Source organism: Mixophyes fleayi, chromosome 4, assembly GCF_038048845.1.
Source record: "Mixophyes fleayi isolate aMixFle1 chromosome 4, aMixFle1.hap1, whole genome shotgun sequence".
NCBI lineage: Eukaryota > Metazoa > Chordata > Amphibia > Anura > Limnodynastidae > Mixophyes > Mixophyes fleayi.
In genome coordinates, this window is record NC_134405.1 from 105092527 (window position 1) to 105112714 (window position 20188).

The 20188-nt window shown below is 37.9% G+C and overlaps 1 protein-coding gene across 1 annotated transcript in view; it reads right to left on the minus strand.

Annotated features, from left to right (window-relative positions):
* SQOR (sulfide quinone oxidoreductase) overlaps nucleotides 1-20188 on the minus strand; it is a 53765-nt gene that overhangs the window by 2159 nt on the left and 31418 nt on the right. The window contains exons 4-9 of the mRNA XM_075207950.1: nucleotides 15523-15576; nucleotides 10012-10206; nucleotides 8641-8850; nucleotides 7602-7785; nucleotides 1980-2047; nucleotides 115-293 (exon numbers count right to left, since the gene is read on the minus strand). Coding sequence (XP_075064051.1) covers nucleotides 115-293; nucleotides 1980-2047; nucleotides 7602-7785; nucleotides 8641-8850; nucleotides 10012-10206; nucleotides 15523-15576 — 890 coding nt within the window. The remainder of the gene's footprint in view (nucleotides 1-114; nucleotides 294-1979; nucleotides 2048-7601; nucleotides 7786-8640; nucleotides 8851-10011; nucleotides 10207-15522; nucleotides 15577-20188) is intronic.

The following is a 20188-nucleotide window of genomic DNA, read 5'->3' on the forward strand; positions in this document are numbered from 1 at the left end:
GCCACTTCTGGTTACGTAATACTCTAATGTATTGTCTTAGGATATCTAACATGGAAACAATGCACAAGGCAAATGTAGCCATGAGGAAAGGTCAGACGTTAGGGAATGACTTACTTGAGAAGCATGTTCCAGTATAGGAATGGCATCATGTCTGCTTTCATGTGGTACATGGTTCTTCTCTCTTTGCTTTGGTCTATAGGAAAAGTCTCCAGGGGTTGAGAATTATAGTCAAACTCTGCCAGGATCACTTTGCTGTAGCCTGTCACCAGTGGACATGAGGTGTATCCATCGTACTGTAAGAAATGGAAACATCATTATTGTTGCAAGACTATACTCCAAAGAGCTGTATTACCAAGGACACAACGTTATGCTCCCAATCTGTACCTACATGTTGAAAAAATAAATGATTCTTACATTTTTATATAAACACGTCAAATTAAATAAGTTTCTTTCATCTAGAGACATGTTACACAATGTTAGCAAGGCCCAGTGTATTACAATTTTCAGTAACCAAGCCCTGAAACCATAACCTTTGCCAGACAGCATGATTTCAGAGAGACAAGCAGTATCCCCCCTTAATCATGTTGACCAGTCCTTGGGCAGGGCAGTGTGGAACTAGTGGCTTTTAGTAGAAGCGGACAAAGAAAAGACCCAGCTGAAAGCACAGAAGCGTTGCCCAGCCTTTGGATAGGATAATTAAAGTAAACCTCAGAGGTAGCAACATAGCCTCGCATTCAGGGTCTTTGTCTACCAGACAGTGGGCCAGAAGTCACAGCAGAAGAAAATAAAAAAATGAAAACTGGAAAAGAAAAAGCCATAATGAAACTAAATAGTAAGTCCCCATCACTCTGAATTACCGTTCTTTCTATTATTGTAAAGCACGCACACACCACTCTCCTTTCACAAACTTTTTCTTTTGTTTTATAATCTCCAGTCCTCAATTCTACAAAAAACTTTCTATTTGGTTTTTAAGAAATAATACTTTAAACAAATGTAATGTACATGTTCATAAACAATTAGGGAAAAGGAGGGAAATACATATGTTCTTGTACACACCTTCAGATATATTCAAGTTATTTAAATATAGATTAACACAATAAATCCCCCTTCTGAAGTCACACAGACTGTTTTTGATGTGGTTGCTGTGCTTTCAGCGAGACTTCTTTACAACTGAATAAAATCTTGCTGCTGGATGCATGATAAGAATATAAAGCTTATCATTAAGAATTCCCCTACAGAATTCTTTTCAAGCTCCTGACCATCACTTACAAGGCCCTCTCCCACACTACTGCCCCTTATCTCTCCAACCTCCTCTCCATCCATACTCTCTCCCGCTCCTTGCGCTCAGCCAACGTCCGCCGTCTCTCCTCCACCTTGATCACCTCTTCCCACTCTCGAATCCAAGATTTCTCCTGAGATGCCCCCCTCCACTGAAATGATCTCCCACGCTCCATCCGACTGTCCCCTAACTTGTGCTCCTTCAAACGGGCACTTAAAACTCACCTCTTCCTCAAAGCCTACCAGCCTTTTCCCGGCCCTTACTCGCTCCTCCTGCACTTGATCCCCTCTGTATCTGCTGTCTGTTTGCCCTCCCTTTAGGATGTAAGCTCTTACGAGCAGGGCCCTCCTTCCTCCTGTCTTTATGCCATTTCTTCTGCTCCAGCTTTTCTGTAATTGCTATGTCTGGAGCTTCTGGGGTCTTGGATTACTCGGCTTTTGTTCTGTTCTGTTTTACCCTATAATGTCTTCTGTTTGCACTGTGTACGGCGCTGCGGAAACCTTGTGGCGCATTATAAATAAACGATAATAATGATAATAAAGGATATAGACGTCATTTGGATGTAAATTGCTCATCTGGATGGCTGCACATACACAGTTCAAAAATGTGTTCACAAGGACAACAGTAGCCCTGACACCCTAAGTTAGCACACCAAAAATCCAGTACAATAAGAATTAACAATTACATGAATTTTACATACCTTGGATGAGGAACGTTGGTTTTTCATCACCAAAGAAATAGTTTTGTCCAGTACCGCCGATTGGGCAGCTGCAACAAAATACAAAATGTATTTGGACCCGTCCAACAAATTATTTTGCAAACATTGCTTTATATACACTATATGGAAAATAGTATTCAGATGTTTGACTGTAATGGGAATGTAATGACACTGTATTCAAATACATATACTTTAATATAGAGTTGGTCCCCCTTTTGCAGCAATAACTGCTTCCACTCTTCTTGGAAGGCTTTCCACAAGATGTTGGAGTGATTCTGTAGAGCATTTATGAGGTCATGCACTCATGTTGGCTGAGAAGGCCTGGCTTGCACTCTCCATTCCAGTTCATCCCAAAGGTGGTTGATGGCGTGAGGACAGGGCAGGGCTCTGTGTGGGCCAGTCAAGTTTTACAACTCCAAACTCATCAAACCATGTCTTTGTAGTCCTGACTGGGGCACAGTCATATTGGAATAGAAAAGGGCCGTGCCCAAATTGTTGCCACAAAATTAGAAGCATAGCATTATCCAAAATGACTTGGTATGCTGAAACATTAAGATTGCACTTCACTGGAGATAAGGGGCCCAAATCCTGAAAAAACAGTCCCATACCATTATCCCTCCTCCACCAAACTTCACAGTTGGTATAATGCAGTCAGGCAGGTAATTTCATGAACCATCTTATTGCAAAGGTGGCATCCTATCATAGTACCACGCTTGAAGTCACTGAGCTTTTCAGAATGACCCATTTTGTATCACAAATGTTTGCAAATGGAGACTGCATGGCTAGGGGCTTGATTTCATACACCTCTGGCAACGGGTCTGATTGAAACACCTCAATTCAATAATTAACATGTGTGGCCAAATACTTTTGTCCATATAGTGTATATGTTATGATACATTATATCAAAACAAAAAAATGGTGAAAGGAACCACTTAAGAGAGGTTGTTGACTGAGGCACTCCAGTCCATTGAAAAATTTAAAAACAAATTTTATTGAGAATTATCTATAAAATTGAATAGACCAGATATCTTCAAAGTCGGCGAATATTAAAATAAAGAAGTGATGAAAAATAAAGATAAGTGATAAAGATAATTAAAAATACCCTACCGGGAAGCCGGTGGTCACAAAGTTGTGACACTTTTAATTAACTGGGAAAAATACTCATAATTGAGGACATGGTATCAATGAGATTCAAAATAGCATAGTTTACTGAGAATTAATTTCATTCCCTATATTCATTGATACATTATGTCTCACATATAGCCAGCAAGTGTGTTCACTCTGGATTAAATGACAGTAGTATTTATAGAAATGCGCTTATGAGGGTTGTAATAATCAAAAGACACTCAGGTATTATAGTCTGACACAGACATGCAAAGGAACTTAAGTTTGTGTATGTATAGTTCCAAAATCAGGATTGGTAACCTGACACAGCACCCTCTCATACAATGTGTGAAAGAGAGGGGTTAATATTATCATAACCACAGAGGATTTCCCTCTAAAACATATCTGCTGCATTAAAGATTGAGTCAGTTCTACCCATAGTCATACTGGTAGTAATAATCTGACTAGCGGTAATGAGGAACTGAAAGACTAATCCTTCCTGTCACCTCCTATTTGTCAGACATTATTCCCTGGTATAAGACCCTAAACAAAGCGCATTGCAATAATCTAAGTTAGTTGCACAATTAGACAAAGTGTAACACGATCGCGGCTAGCTCCGCTGACCGGCTTCACACTTCCGGGTGTGTGACGTCACGCGTCACACGTGACCCGACGTATGTTTCGCCGTAATCGGCTTAGTCATGGGAAATTACCCATCTGAGATAGGGCTATCTCTCTTATACTCTAAGCGTCCAATGGTATTGGATAATTGTTGATTGATGGCTTTTCAAGCCAATCATGTATTAGATCACAGGAATCCCATTATGCTAAGGACATGTATATCCGTTCTTCAAAGGGGAAATAGTAACTGGCTCAAGGGGAAGATGATTACTGATAGGATTATGTACAAATACCTTAGGAAAAACACATTTATTAAATGAATGTATGTATGTATGGATAAGAAGATAATATTATAATATTATAAAATGCGGATAAAGATAAATTATAAGTGCCACGTGAAAAGAATAATAAATAAAAAATATATAAAATATATATAAAAAGAAAAATAAATAATAAAGGGACTATGTTTGTGATAACAAATCAAGTGAAAAATAAAATAAAATTGAACCCTAAGGGCTAGATTTACTAAGCTTCGGGTTTGAAAAAGTGGGGATGTTGCCTATAGCAACCAATCAGATTCTAGCTTTCATTTATTTAGTACCTACTACAAAAAGACAGCTAGAATCTGATTGGTTGCTATAGGCAACATCCCCACTTTTTCAAACCCGCAGCTTAGTAAATCTAGCCCTAAGACTCTAAGAAGAGAGATAAGTGATATATAAGATAAATCCCCAAGATGTAAGGTAAGTAAATCAGATAAGTGATTAAAATATGGTAGGTATTAATTATCTATTATAATATCCATTCTTCATTTGTTATTTCTTGTTTATTTTTTTATTTTATTTATTAACTATTTTATTATTTATAACTCATAATTTGTCATTCTTTGATTACCATTCGTTATTTTTTTATTTATATTTTATTTATTGATTATTTATTTTTCATTTTATTCTTTGAATTGTTATTTATTATTTTTTATGGATGTTTTTTTATTTGTTATTTTATTTGTTATTTTTATTTTGTTGGTTTTTTAGTGTGTTTGGTTATATATTATTTTATTATTTATTTTTAATTTTTGTTTTTTATTATTTATAATTTATTTTTCATTTTTTATTCTTTATTAAATGTTTATTATTTATTTTTATTTTTATATTCTTTGTGTATGTATTCTTATTGTATATTTTAAGATTTTAAAACTTTATTGATTTCAATTATTATTAAAGTAAACTATAAATTGTGATACATGTATAATATTTTACATAATATATATTTATATATATTATTATGTTAACTATTCAAAACTAATAAACTGAATTTTATCTATATATAATGAGTGTCCTCTATTTTTTTATATTTATTTATTATTTTTTCATTATTGTTTATAATTACTTATTGTGACCTAAATCATTATAAATATACATCTAATATTAAGTAATACACATGAAAGCATGTTATAAAGTTAACTAAATAAATCCAAACGTGATCTATGGTGTGACATGTGTCTATTCAATTTTATAGATAATTCTCAATAAAATTTGTTTTTAAATTTTTCAATGGACTGGAGTGCCTCAGTCAATAACCTCTCTTAAGTGGTTCCTTTCACCATTTTTTTGTTTTGATATTATCTTTGGTTGAGAGAGCACCCCCTCATTTTGAATTTCCTACATAATTATATATAATTCTCAGGTATAAATGATGAGGAAGTCCTAACCTTCCATGATACATTATATGACAGAAGACTGTACTACAGTCGCAATTATATATGCAAGAGGCTCAATATGCATTCCACTATATGCATGTACAGCTTTAGTAAGAGGACAAGGTTTTTTTTATCTTCTAAAAATGTATTTGTAATAACACAGCTCATTATGACTTGTCCAATTCATCCCTTAGTAAAGAACATCTCGGGTATAAGAGAGGTCACTAACCAGTCACCTTACATGACCTTTGCAAAAGTTTATATGAAGCTACAACCAATACTCTTAACAGGGAACAAGCAGTGATGTTATTTATTTAATCTGGAACAACAAGCTCAATTCACACATGTGACCTTAATGAGAGACATGCTGGCTTCTCTTGTCACAATATATATATATAGTAACATTGATCGCAAGGTTGAAAAAAGTCACAGACTCATAGAACAACTTTGCTTTTAGTATCATGCATGTAATTAGTTATCTTATAGTCGTTTAGGAAATGTACTATAATATCCACAGGGACAAAACATACTGTACCTATGATAAACTTATTATCAGTCATGTGACATGTACATGCAGTCTGCAGATAAGCAGTGTCCGGGTCACACTGCACATGATAGAACAGCTGTTCTAACCATCCACAGAAATCCTGTGTGAATGTTTATAACAAACTAATGCTGAATAAATGCAGAGTCTTACACAGAAAATTCATATTAAGCTATTTTTATTTCATTACTGAACAGACCATCTCAGCTACACTTTTAAATACATCAATGTATCCTTGGTGTGTTGTGAAAAAATATATAATATTTATGATAAACAGACACATCCAATAAATAGTAAGACATCTCAATAATCAATTTAACCTGGAATAATTCAACCATGTTAAAATCAAATAATGAAATAGGTAATAAATAAATGATTGTACGTAATTATTATTAAAGGACTGCTAACCAAACAATAAAAGGAACTATTTTCAGGCAGGGTGTATTTTCTGATACCAGAACCTGCTGAAAAATCCACAAGCTTGCAGAACGTGTTTGAGTATGATTAACTAAAGATTATCAGTTTGTATTTTGGTCATTCTCTTAACTACATTTTCATCTAATTATTACTGTTATTCTTAATTCTTTTGTTAGAATTTGTTAATTCTATTACTAGATTTTTCACTTGTATTACTTACTTATATATATATTTTTTAAGACAGTATTTTTTACTTTTTAATTAATTTTCTATTCATTATTTACTTATTCTGTTTTAAATCACATTCTCTGATTGTAATAGTGTTTGTTAATTTTAATTTCTATATAACATATTAAGAATTTTGTTTTTTTAATGTAAACATTCTGTTTAATATTACTATCTTTTCTCTCATTTATCCATTTATTATTTTACTATTTTATATATTTTTATTTCTACTTTTTTATGTTATATTGTTGTTTTTATCAATATGATTTCACTAATTGTAAAAAAAAATAAAAAATGTTTATTTTAATATTTAAATCTATTCATCTTTACATTCTTTTGTTCCTATTTTTTCTATGCTTACATTTTCCCACTACCTACACCCCAACACACCACACTCCTCCCCCATGTGTTTCAATGACATATGGAGCTACACAAATATACTGACTGGCAGAATCACTTGAGAGATTTGCCGATTAAACTTGTTTGTTGATTTTTTTTTATTTATTTTTTTAACAATCATTCGTCCAGTCCCTTTATTATGGTTCAAAATTTGATCTTAATTTTTTTCATATTACTTTTGTCTTGCAAAGTGCTCAGTCACATTAAATCAATGTATCCCCAACCTAGTACCCAAGCAACCCCATCAGGCCATACCTTGAGGATTTCTTTAATCATACACAGGTGAGTCTTCTTTGTTAGTTTACCTCCCTCCCATCTAATCCACTATCTTCACTGGACTGAATTCTGACCATTCTTCTCTTGATACTTCAACCAAATAAAGAGCAAGGGAACAGAACTATACTATACCCCTGCGCAGTGAGTGGACCTAAGGATAAAAGCACCATTTTCATTCAGTGCTCGATGGTAACAACAAGTTTCTGTAAGGGTTTTGGTTCTATTTTTCCGTAAATGCCCCTGCACCATGGAAGAACCACAGGTTGTCTACATATGGTTTAATTCAAAAATCAAAAGTACTGCCACAATATTTTCTTACCGATAGCAGCTGCTGTTTTTGATGTTGGCAGGTTAGTGCAGTCCCCTATACCAAAAACATTGGGGTACTTCTTATGCTGTAGAGTCTCCTTGTCTACGTCCACCCAGCCACCTGCATCCGCCACAGCGCTATTCACTAACACATCTTGAGGTCCCATTGGAGGCGTTACATGAAGCATTTCATACTGTGTGAAGAAGAATGGGTAATTTGCACTAATGTCATTTACTGAAAAAAAAACTTACTTGTTGAATGTCAAATTCTAAAAATATAATTACTTTGTTACATTCACAATAATATATTAAAGTGATATACAATATAATATGGGTGTGTGTGAGTGTTAGCTGCAATTATTTTATCTTCTCTATTGCTGTTGGTACGAGAACAGTAGTCTCCCAGAAGCCGTGGTGGGGGCTCGTACAATAAAAGGATTCAAGCAGTCATGAAACAAAATATAGCTATTGTTAAGATTGACATCTAAAATAGTTAAAATATGAACTGTATATTTGTAATGAGGCAATCCTCCAAAACTGAGCGTACATACAAGAAGAGCACTTGTTAAGGAGGACTATTGCAACTCTGCTATTCCAGCAAGACAATGACCCAAAGCAGACAGCAGAAGCCACAATGGAATGTCTTACAAACACAGATGAAATATACTTTGGTGGCTCAGTTGAAGCCCAGACCTCAAACTCAATGGAATGATTTGTAAATTCCTATTCACCAATGGACCCCATCCAACCTGATGAAACTTGCAAAGAGGAATGGGTGCATATGGCAATGTCTATTTTTATCATTAAGATTTTTCTATGTCACGTTGATCAGTGGTAATAATTCCTAGATAAGTCCATTTTGATTTCAGAATTTAACAAAATGTGAAATGTTTTACAGCCAGCTATGTACATTATCGGCATTCAGTAAACTATACCTTACAATTTTTATTTATGAAGAAAACACAACCAATAATTTTTGACAGGACTAAAAACCTTCGACCTCTCTCAAGATCTGTGACACAACTGCTTCTCACTGAGCCGTGGTGTACCTGGTAAACTGTGGTCTCTCCTGGGTTATCAAGGTTCTCAAACACCGCTTCCTGCTTGTCTCCCCGCACTTCAATTAGGTTGTGTTTGTAGTTGACCTGGATATCGCGCTCCTTGATTATCTGTAACAAGGCATCTGCGTACTTCTTCACCCCAAATATGACACCCAAGGATGTATTGAACATGAAGTTGGCATCAGATCTTTTTCCTGTCTATGGGTACAAAATATTAAGAAAATTTGTAACAGTTGCCACTTCCATGGCTACTAAGTCTAAGAGCACTGAAAAGCAGGTAAGAACTAACACGGAAGAGTACACTCAATGCATAGAAGCAAAGCAATACATATAGGTTTGATATTCCACGTATAGGTTTGATATACGTGGTTAGAATATTGCAAGATACCACGTTTTATCTTGTTAAACATATTCACTTGCTTTCATTTTCTAACTTGCAAATAGAAATAAAAGCTAATTGATGATTGGTTGCTTTGGCTAAAATGCAGATTTTGCACTTTCGTGTATTATTTGTAAATGAGTCCATCTGTGTCTTTTGTAGACGGACTCAATTGTGCTACACACAAAATGTATTTCTGTATGAAAAATATCCCTTTTCTATGCTACATGTGGGCTAATTCTTAGCGCCCAGGCATTAGCGAGAGTTTTAGTTCTAAACAAATAATATATTATAAGACACAGAAGGAAAATGCAAGATATTACCTGTATGTTTACATCATTATTAGAGTTTCTTTGTTGTAAGAAATGGCATGTGGACATTTAATTTATTTATTATTATATTATAACTTTTTTGCCAACATTCATCCCCCACTGTGTGAACTGGCAACTCTGTTCAACAAACCACGCTTCCCAGAAGCAATGTTTACATATTTACATATGTGTCTTTTCCAGACATAGTGGGCAGCACGCTGGCACAGTTGATAGCATCACTGCCTCAAAGAGCTTACCCCATGGGTTTGATTCCAAACAGAGCCCTAATGAATTTATAAACTGCATTCTTGCTTTCACCAACAAAATTGCTGCCTCCATTGCGCACAGAGGAAGCGTACAGTTTAATAAGAAGGTATTTTGATTAAATACTTCCTTAGGTGTTCTATGTGATAGATCTAGATGGATGTGATTGTGTATTTATAGCCTGTTAATTTGATCACAAGTGTAGACTTAGTAACAGTGTGTATGTGCTGGGGACAAATATTGCGTTAACGCATATACAGGCATCCCTGGGGCCTTGCAAATCCCTCCATATCAGTCTCATGCATCATTGTCAGATGAGACTGATCGTCTGCTAGAGAAAAGATATTAGCATCACTCTTTGGGATGCGTTGCATGGGGCCTGTAGATTCTGTACAGTAAACTTACTTTCCTGAGATAAGCATCTGATAAATACATGATTTTCTGTGGAGCGCCTGCACATTTCACTGGTGTGTTAGGGAAGGTGAAAATGGCATTTCCCTTTTTAAAGTCTTGCAGAGCTTTCCAAGTCTTTTCAACAGTTTTTACTGAGTAGTTGGAACCAATTTTAGGATAGTTAAATCCTTCTGGCAGTCCTTTCACCTATGGTATACAGAAACATGGAGTCAATGCAAATTCAAGAAACAGCAAAGAGCGCAGTGTTACTATCACATTCTAAAAAAAACAACAGCAAAAAAAAAAAAAATCAATGAATTTCTTCTTCTAAAAGGCTAATATAAAGGGCCAGATATAGAGAATGTCCATAGAGACAGAATTATGGAGGAAACACAATCCCAGGTGGGCACAAAGGATGCTACTGCCAACCTCCAGCTACTCCTTTTTGTAAGAGAAGAAAATTAAAATATTATAATGCAAGGGGAGCAAATTAGTTTATTATTTTGCACATAAGGAAAATACTGTTTTATTTGTCATGTAACATACAAATACTTGATAACTTTATTTTTACACCCCGTCCAATGCAGCATGGTTTTGCCGAGGTGCAAAGTAACTCGTTTTTTTTGCTTTTCTCTCCTATAGAGTAAATTGCACAAATTTTCAAATACAGGCCAAATACAGTAAGGGCGTGTTCATGCAAATGCGTCTCATGCAGACCTGCAGAAACAGACATATACACCTGTCAGGAGGAATATATTTTGCACCTGCTACAGGGCAGTTGTAAATACACACTGATGATCATAACTTTGTGTAAACCAGGCATATATTATGGACGGGGAGCCAGACACATCTCGAATGGCAGAATATGCTATTTTTGCATGCTTTTAAAAAAAATAATAATAATAATAAAAAAAAAAAAATGCCCATTTTGTGGCATAATTCATCAGCCCCTATGTATGGTGCACTATTCATAATGATGCCAGCAAAGATGCCCCACATAAGCTGTAATCTGGCCATCCAGCACAACTATAAAATAACCGGATCAGTGGTCACTTTGGGCATTCATTACATAGGTAATTCCAGCCATTAGGTGGTTCTGGCTGAACATCCATATAGCAATGTTTTACAGGTTACTTCACATATGCAGTGATAAATGTCATCGCGTTTTCCACCAAATCGAATATGTGTGTCCGGGTTTATTACAATTGTGGTGCTGTGTAGCTTTAAAATGAATATTTCTTATTGTACCCTGCAGGAAAAATCTAATACACAGAGGGGAAAAAAAACAGCACACAATTCCTGCCCCCAGTTTATAGCAATTAAATACATTATATCCTCAAATAGTGGTTTGTGGGTAAAGATCCACCATGAAGGAAAATGCCCTGAGAAATGGCAGGTTTACTTTACCAAAGTAGCATAGATTTATGTGTTATACATAACCCTGGATAAAACAAATTTAACTTAGCGAACTTTTTCATAAAAGCTGGCTTAATTTTCATATGTTTTAGTTTTTATATTTTAGTGCTTCTGTTGTATCATATGTGAAGACTCAGAATAAACCTCTTAACACGCAGCAGTAATGACTTGCTGTATCCTGATACCTGCACATTGCTGACTAACCGATTGCTAAAGAGTAACAATATACAATATAGTTACAACTATATTTTCTAAAAAAAAAAAAACAACACAAAGTTAAATTGTTTTAAACAACATATTAAAACATGTGATGTGATTATTTATATTCCTTAAAATGAATACTATAACACAAATCAAAGCCAGCTGTAGAACATGACATAGATAAAAGGGACTGGATGGAAAATGAAAAGTGAAAATATTACCACCCAGTGGACACATTAAGTAATGATTAAGTAAGATCTGATTACTCTGTAATCAGGGGCCTGATTCATTAGTGATCTTAACTTGTGCAAAAGTTAAGATGCTTATTTTTAAGAAGAAACGGGGAGATAAGAGTGAAGTTAAGATGGATTTTCATCTTAACTTAAGAAATTCTTCACTTACGCAGTGGATTTTGCTTCTTATCTCCCTTTTCTGAGCATGCACAGAGTGGATTTGCTTAAGATAAGCAAAAAACGGCAGATAAGATCACTAATGAATCAGGCCCCAGATCTTTATTTGCCATCAGACTGAGAATTTAATTACACTGACGGTGTCCTATTATTTTGTACTTCTTCTGCCTCTTTTTTTTCCGAAGGTAGATAACATTCAGATCCATAAAGGTATCTGAGAACATACTAGATGAATCCTGATTACAATTCCCAAATATCCTCACGGATTTTAAATCAGCAGGAATTTTTTATATTTTAACTCTGTTATTGTTGCTCATGAGAACTAGCTCTGTTATTCCCAAACAGATACTGGGGTAGATTTATCTTAGAAGCAAAGAATTGAGTCTGACTGTACACCTGCCTTGCAGTCACAGTACTATGACAACATCCAGGGCTAAGCTAGGTACACACTACAGGTTTTTCACCTGATTATAATGCCAATCACACGATAAATGACTGTTAGGACCAATAAGGCATTAGTGTGTACACTCCCATGATCATGTTTTATTGTACCAAAGCACATTGTATAGTTTTATTTGATTTTATAACCGGAATAAAAATCTCTATAAACGATGGAATGATGTTGGGCAAATTCTGCAGTGTATATGCACTCAGGACCAGCAGTGTAGGCAGATCTCCATATAGTGCACAGAGTCACAATCTTTTCAGCAGATGGTTATGACAGATGAAGAGCACAGATCTGAAGGTAAATCATGTAAGTGTGTACGCGTGAATCGGCATGCTGATCAGCACTTTCAGTTGTTGGTAAAATCATTAAAGATATCACATCGGGAGAAATTTTCTCTAGTGTGTACCTAGCATTACTTAGCTGACCATGCTACAGGCAAAGCATGCTGGGAGAAACACTACAGTAACAGCTGCAGAGGTATGAAGTGGAGTTTACATGCTTCAAATTATATATGGACATACATTATTATTATTATTATTATTATTATTATTATTATTTATTTGTAACGCTCCACAGTACTGGGCAGTGGGGAAAATAGAGCATGCATAAAACAGGGACACTCAAGGTAGACAAAACAAAGGGTGTGATAGTGTGTAGGGACACAGCTGAAGGTGAGAGACGAGGGGCCTGATTCATTAGTGATCTTATCTGCCGTTTTTTGCTTATCTTAAGCAAATCCACTCTGTGCATGCTCAGAAAAGGGAGATAAGAAGCAAAATCCACTACATAAGTGAAGAATTTCTTAAGTTCAGATGAAAATCCATCTTAACTTCACTCTTATCTCCCCGTTTCTTCTTAAAAATAAGCATCTTAACTTTTGCACAAGATAAGATCAACAATGAATCAGGCCCGAGGTGAGGAAAATATTTTGAGTAGAGGTTTGTGATGAACGAAGATGTGCTGTTGTTGAGGGCTTTGTAGGTGAGGTTGAGCAATTGAAATTTGGAATGAGGAGCCAGTATAGATATTTGCAGAGTGGTGCGGTAGATGTAAAGGAACGAGAGAGAAAGATCAATCTTGCTGCAGCATTTAGGACAGTTATATACTTAACCAATTACATATGTCTGATGATTGTGAAATTTAAGTTGGATTAATGCATTCAGATGTTTTCATACTGCTGATCAGTATAATAGTGCCCAGCATGATAGTTCTCCTGCACCTTCTTACCAGCATCCTCAGAACTATATTTTACAGATGACGCTGGAGTCCTAAACAAATAATGCAAGAACTTTATTTCCTGCACACAAAGCTCTCCATCATGACCCACAAGGCCTCCAGCTCAACCCCTAAATAACAGTCTCACATGCCCCCCTCCTCACTGGTCTGTGCCCTACATGTAACCAGTCCTCACTGGCCTGTGTCCCACATGTAACCCCTCCTCACTGGTCTGTGCCCCACATGCCCCCCTCCTCACTGGTCTGTGTCCCACATGTAACCCCTCCTCACTGGTCTGTGTCCCACATGTAACCCCTCCTCACTGGCCTGTGTCCCACATGGTCCCCTTCTCACTGGCCTGTGTCCCACATGTAACCCCTCCTCACTGACCTGTGTCCCACATGCCCCCCTCCTCACTGACCTGTGTCCCACATGGTCCCCTCCTCACTGGCCTGTGTCCCACATGTAACCCCTCCTCACTGGTCTGTGCCCCACATGCCCCCCTCCTCATTGGTCTGTGTCCCACATGTAACCCCTGTTCACTGGTCTGTGTCCCTCATGTAACCCCTCCTCACTGGTCTGTGTCCCACATGTAACCCCTGCTCACTGGTCTGTGTCCCACATGTAATCCCTGCTCACTGGCCTGTGTCCCACATGGTCCCCTCCTCACTGGCCTGTGTCCCACATGTAACCCCTCCTCACTGACCTGTGTCCCACATGGTCCCCTCCTCACTGGCCTGTGTCCCACATGTAACCCCTCCTCACTGGTCTGTGCCCCACATGCCCCCCTCCTCATTGGTCTGTGTCCCACATGTAACCCCTGTTCACTGGTCTGTGTCCCTCATGTAACCCCTCCTCACTGGTCTGTGTCCCACATGTAACCCCTGCTCACTGGTCTGTGTCCCACATGTAACCCCTGCTCACTGGCCGGGGTCCCACATGACTCCCTTCTCATTGGCCTCTGTCCCTCATATAACCCCTCCTCAATGGTCTGTGTCCCATATGTAACCCCTCCTCACTGGTCTGTGTCCCACATGTAACCCCTCCTCACTGGTCCCACATGCCCTCTCCTAACTAGCATGTCCCCACATGACTCTCCTCACCAGTATAGACACCATATGTTCTTTTCCTCATCTTCTTGTGAACCACATGTTCCTTCCTCACTTCAATGTGCCCCACATGCCCCTTCACCTGCTTGAGCCCTATAAGCACATACATCACCTGTTTATGCCCCACATGCTCACTTCTCACCTGCTTGTTACCCACATGTCCCCTCCTTAGTTGCTTGTACCCCCAATCTTCCCTTATGCCAACATTCTCCTCTACTTGCTCCCACATGCCTTCCCCCTCATCATGTGATCTCAGTACCATGTGACTGGAGTAGCCATTATGGAAGCAGAGATGGACAACAGGGGAGGACAGGGATGTGGTGGAACAGCATTTTATTGTGTACCTGGACCACTTTAGTCTTGTTTAGAGATCATTCTCTAGCAAATCTAAATATACAACACAGTAATAAAAGGTGTGTGATTTGAAATGACGAGTGGAGGTGTGAAAGTTTCTTTTTCCCTTTTCTTCTGATTACCAATTCATCTTAATCCTTTATTTCACCTTACTTCCATCACATTAGCTTCCTCTTTAATTTTTTTCTCTACTTTCCCCATACAAGCAAGTATAAACATAATATAAAATACATTCACTGAGATCTGGCATCAGTGGTGAGTATCACCTTTCATATATTGTCCAACAATACCTATCAGATATAATAAAATGCATCTTCACTCAGCTCATTCTCTCCATCAGACTTACATAGAAATGGCATTAATGATCTACCTTTTCAAACTGTAATTTGATTCCAAGAGCGATGATTAAATACTTGTAGCTTATCTGTAAAGAAAGAAGGAAAATAATTACTGATATGAGCAAGCTATGTAACATAAAACAAATCTACATCCTAAGGACTAATAAGCAGCAGTTATTCGATTGCTGTAGGAGTGCTTAGTAATAAATGCTGTATACAGATGTGTAATACCAAGAATATCATTGTGTCTGCAATCTTACAAGCATGCGCTACTGCACACCCCACCTCCGTCAGTAAATTTGCAGTATCTGAGAATACTGTAACTGCTCGCTTGACCATCAGGTTAATAACAGACATGAAATTCGGTGAAAAAATGTGATCCATATATATTTCTGGTATTTCAATATCTAATTTTAGTCTTAGATTATAAACTAAGTTTCTCATTGCAATTCCTGCTTGAAACAAGCATATAAACCCAATCCATTTAGCACTCTGAAAAGGCCATTACCCTGTGAAAGAGGAGCACGCCTCCAGGGTTCCCACTGAGCTTCACTTTTTGCTCATTTAAAGATCACGGTCACATATCTGACATTATTTGTACTTTTATGCAGCACCAGTGCTAAACTATATATGCCTATGGACAGGGGCGGGCTGGCCTGGGGGGCGGGGAAGCATGTGTCCCCCGGGCCAGTCAGAAAAAGTGTGTTTCAAGCTGGGCCCCCCTCCAGCTCAGTGATAGGCCGAGCATTCAGCCTATCACTGAGAAGTCTTTTGTCACATGGGACGTGCACCATGTGATTGGTACCGTCCCATGTCGGAAGAATTAGAAGTGCAGAGCGCGCGGCGCGGATGGAGAAAAGTAAGTGCAGTGGGGGGGGGGGGTTATATTAATAGTGTGCGTGTGGCATATATAATGTCTGTGTGTGTCTGTGGCAAATATACTGTATGTTTGTGTGTGAGGAGCATATATACTGTCTGTTTGTGTGAGGGCCATATATACTGTGTGTGTGTGAGGAGCATATATGCTGTCTGTTTGTGTGAGGGCCATATATACTGTGTGTGTGTGAGGAGCATATATGCTGTCTGTCTGTGTCTGTGTGAAAACGCTATGACCGGCAGGGAGGCTAAGCCCCCCCTGCCTTAAATACAGAAGGTAGCCAATCAGAGCCCTGCCCTATAACTATCCCTAGGCACTGCCTAATAAATGAATACAATATTAATTAGCACGCAGGCTGTTCCCCAACCTGCGCGCGCGCCCGGCTGTCAGTGTTGCGAGATGCGGCGCTGTTTTAGAAAGCGTCCCGACCATCGTCATGGAGACAGTCGGGACAATGAAAGCAGGCTGTCATGGCAACAGCCGGGACGCCGATGTAGGGGACGAGCCGCTGCTCGTATCATGGACAACAACAAGTGTGATTTGCAGCAGTCAATGTGTTGTACTTAGGGCAAGGGAAAGGGAAAAGATAAATCAGGTAAGAAATGCTGGTCTACTGATTATTATAATTATAAGATCCATTTCTGTCAGAAGCCAATTAACCTACCAGTATGTTTTTGAACTGTGGAAGAAAACCATAGCACCTGAAGTAAATGCAAAACGTGAGCTGAACAGCAGCTCTCTTGCTCACACAATTATTATTATTATCCTTTATCTATAAAGTGCTGATATTAAAGGGATCCTGACATAACCAATTAAATACAGTGAAATTAAAAAGAAGGTAAAGATGACCCTGCCCAAATGATAGGAAGTTAATATAAATTACAAATATGACTCTTTGGGTCTCTGACATGAAGTGTAAAGGTGAATTAATATTAACTATGGCCCTAAGCTATGCCTAAATAGTAACTGTCAGGTCCTAATCCAACACTGACTGCAAACCATACCCAAACTCTATGGGTAGATTTATAAAACCAAAAAATGAAAAATGAATTTGCTGCCCACAGCAACCAATCAGATTTCAGCTGTCATTTATCTAGTACATTCTAGAAAATAATGGCTACAATCTGATTGGTTGCTATGGACAACACCTTCACTTTCTCTTTTTTAGAAGGTTTGGTAACTCCACCCCTAAGATTATTATCATCATCTATTTATATAGCACCAACTCCGTAGCGCTGTACAGGGGGAGAACATACAAACTCCACACAGATAAGGCCCTGGTGAGGAATCAAACTCATGACCCCAGTGCTGTGAGGCAGAAGTGCTAACCACTAAGCCACCGTGCTGCCCAAATCCCAATAGCTCTTCTCTTGCCTCTAAATTATAACCTGCCTCTAAATTCTAAATTTCACAAGAAAAACTGACAGTATAGTTTTTTACAGAGAAAATTTTAAAATAAAAACACTCTTGTGACATGTGCTCTCTTGGGCAAACTTGTTACACTCTGCTTTTCGAATAAAATTGCAATACCTCCTAGAGTTGCGTTAATGGGAATGAATTGACACGAGTGCTGCTAATATGATCTATGTCCTAGGCCTACTAATGACTTAATGTGGCCTTCATTCCAATCAGCATTATCATTAAAAAAAAACAATTGCAGCAATTAATGTTATTTAAGTCACTGTAATAAAAAGATTTAATTTATATGAAAAACTAGTGACAGGGAAAATATCTTAATTTTTAACACAACTGAATTTTAATAGAATACATTATTTTAAGATGACAGAATTAAAATAGATTTTCATATATGTGCCAAACGTGTGAACAATATTAATTTTATTATTATTTTCTTAAATTTTTAAGAACTTAACTTGCTTTATCATAAATACTTTTTGTATAGATATAAAACATTGTTTGTCTTAGACCATGGTAAATCTAGCAGGCAGTAAACACTGTAGGCAGCTGATTACTGACTATTCTGAGCCAAGCACCAACCTTTATACCGAAGCTGAGTGACATCACAGAAGCTATTTATGATGTAACACTACTACCTTGGGGACATTCCAAAGCTGTCCCTAGGAAACACTCAGACACAGCTGATACTGGCAGCTCCAATGGTGCCAAGAAAGATGAAAAAGGTGGAACCAGGTCTTGCTGGTACAGATGGAGCTGTATATTTAAGAGGTCAGTGTAAAAACTTCATTGAATGTCCCCAGATACAGTAAGTAATTGGATGTGATTATGTTACTGGGATGCTTACGTTCCTGACTACAGTTGAGCCACACTGCTCTGGGAATGATTTAATGCAATAAGATATAGGAATAGGAAGAGTGCTTCTTTGAATAAATGTCAGGAAAACAATGCAAAAATACAAGGAATGCACTCAGTGGGTTTTCCCATGTCTGAAGTAATTGGGCCAGTCACTTCACCAACAACATATAATTATACATGTATCTATTAGTTAGTGCTTTGTTTTATACAGCTAAACCCACTCATCTGGAAAAACTGTGAAGGGAAGAGTAAATGCCTGAGAGAACTTAGGAAAGTAATTGCCTACTCTCCCGGAATTTCCAGGAGGCTTCCGAATTTCGGAGAGTTCTCCAGGACTCCCGGAAGAGTAGGCATCCTCCCGGGTCGTCATGGGGCGGAGATAAATAACGCAGTCGCACCCGTTAAGCCCTGCCCCCGCTGTGTAGTTCCATGAATTTCAGCATTTCATAACAGGGGGCGGGGCCAAAATGACGCAATTTGCCAAGTCCCGTCCCCACACACCCACCTCCCCCCATGATCTCCCGGATGCCAAATAGAAAAGGTTGGCAAGTATGATCTAGATAGCAACCTCATATAAGCTGCACACTAACAGCAAAGCAAGACAGTGGGTAACAATGTGCACTCATTTACAGTTAGAAGCACAGCAAAAAAAAAGTGGCAAATTTGCTCCTGGACAACCCATACTGCAACGCAAGGGGTGTAAATGCTGCTTTTGCATGCAGCACACAAACACTGGGCAGCTTTATTTTTACACTGAGATGAGCTAGGAGGCATCCCTTCCCGACTCAAAATCTATGGCACATTCCAAATTTGATCCCCTACAGTGCGACATGGTTTTCCAAGGTGCAAATTTGCTCCTTTTTTTTGTTGCTTTGCTCCTGACTATAACTGGGGTCCTCAGTGAGGGCTATGGCCACCTGTGACCTACATATAACACACAATGAGCAAGACCACAGGACACTTTACTCAAATAGCACTCAGCCATTGTAACAATGGAGCTCCCCATTGTGCAGCATGACTGCTACCTGAATCTGAATCTCTAGGGACGGTATTCTGTATTTCATGGAATAACTATACAATTGTACACCATATTCTATGAAGTCCTTATTTAGGATGTAAAGATGTAATTTTGGTCCTTTTTATTTCTTAAAGGGGACCTGTCATACTTCATCTTAAGGATGTTTGACATAGAGTCCCAATTGTGAAGCGCTATGGAATTTGCTGGCGCTATATAAATAAATGTTCATGATGATGATGATGATAGAGTCTTGTGCATTATGTATGTCCTAAAATATTCCCCCAATATTCCCTCAGCCCAGGAGAGATATACTAGACTCATGCTTTCTCCTTGGTAGCTTCCTCCTAGAGGTCTCCTGTGCCTGTAAGGCAAGGGAACTCAGAATCCATCTTCACTTACATATAGCCTGTGGCATATAATGTCCTTTAAAACATAAACGGTATTGTAGTAATTTTCTACTGCAGACAGGACAATTTCCTACTTTTTTTCCATGTGGAGTACTGAAAAAATATGTAAACAACAATCATATAAC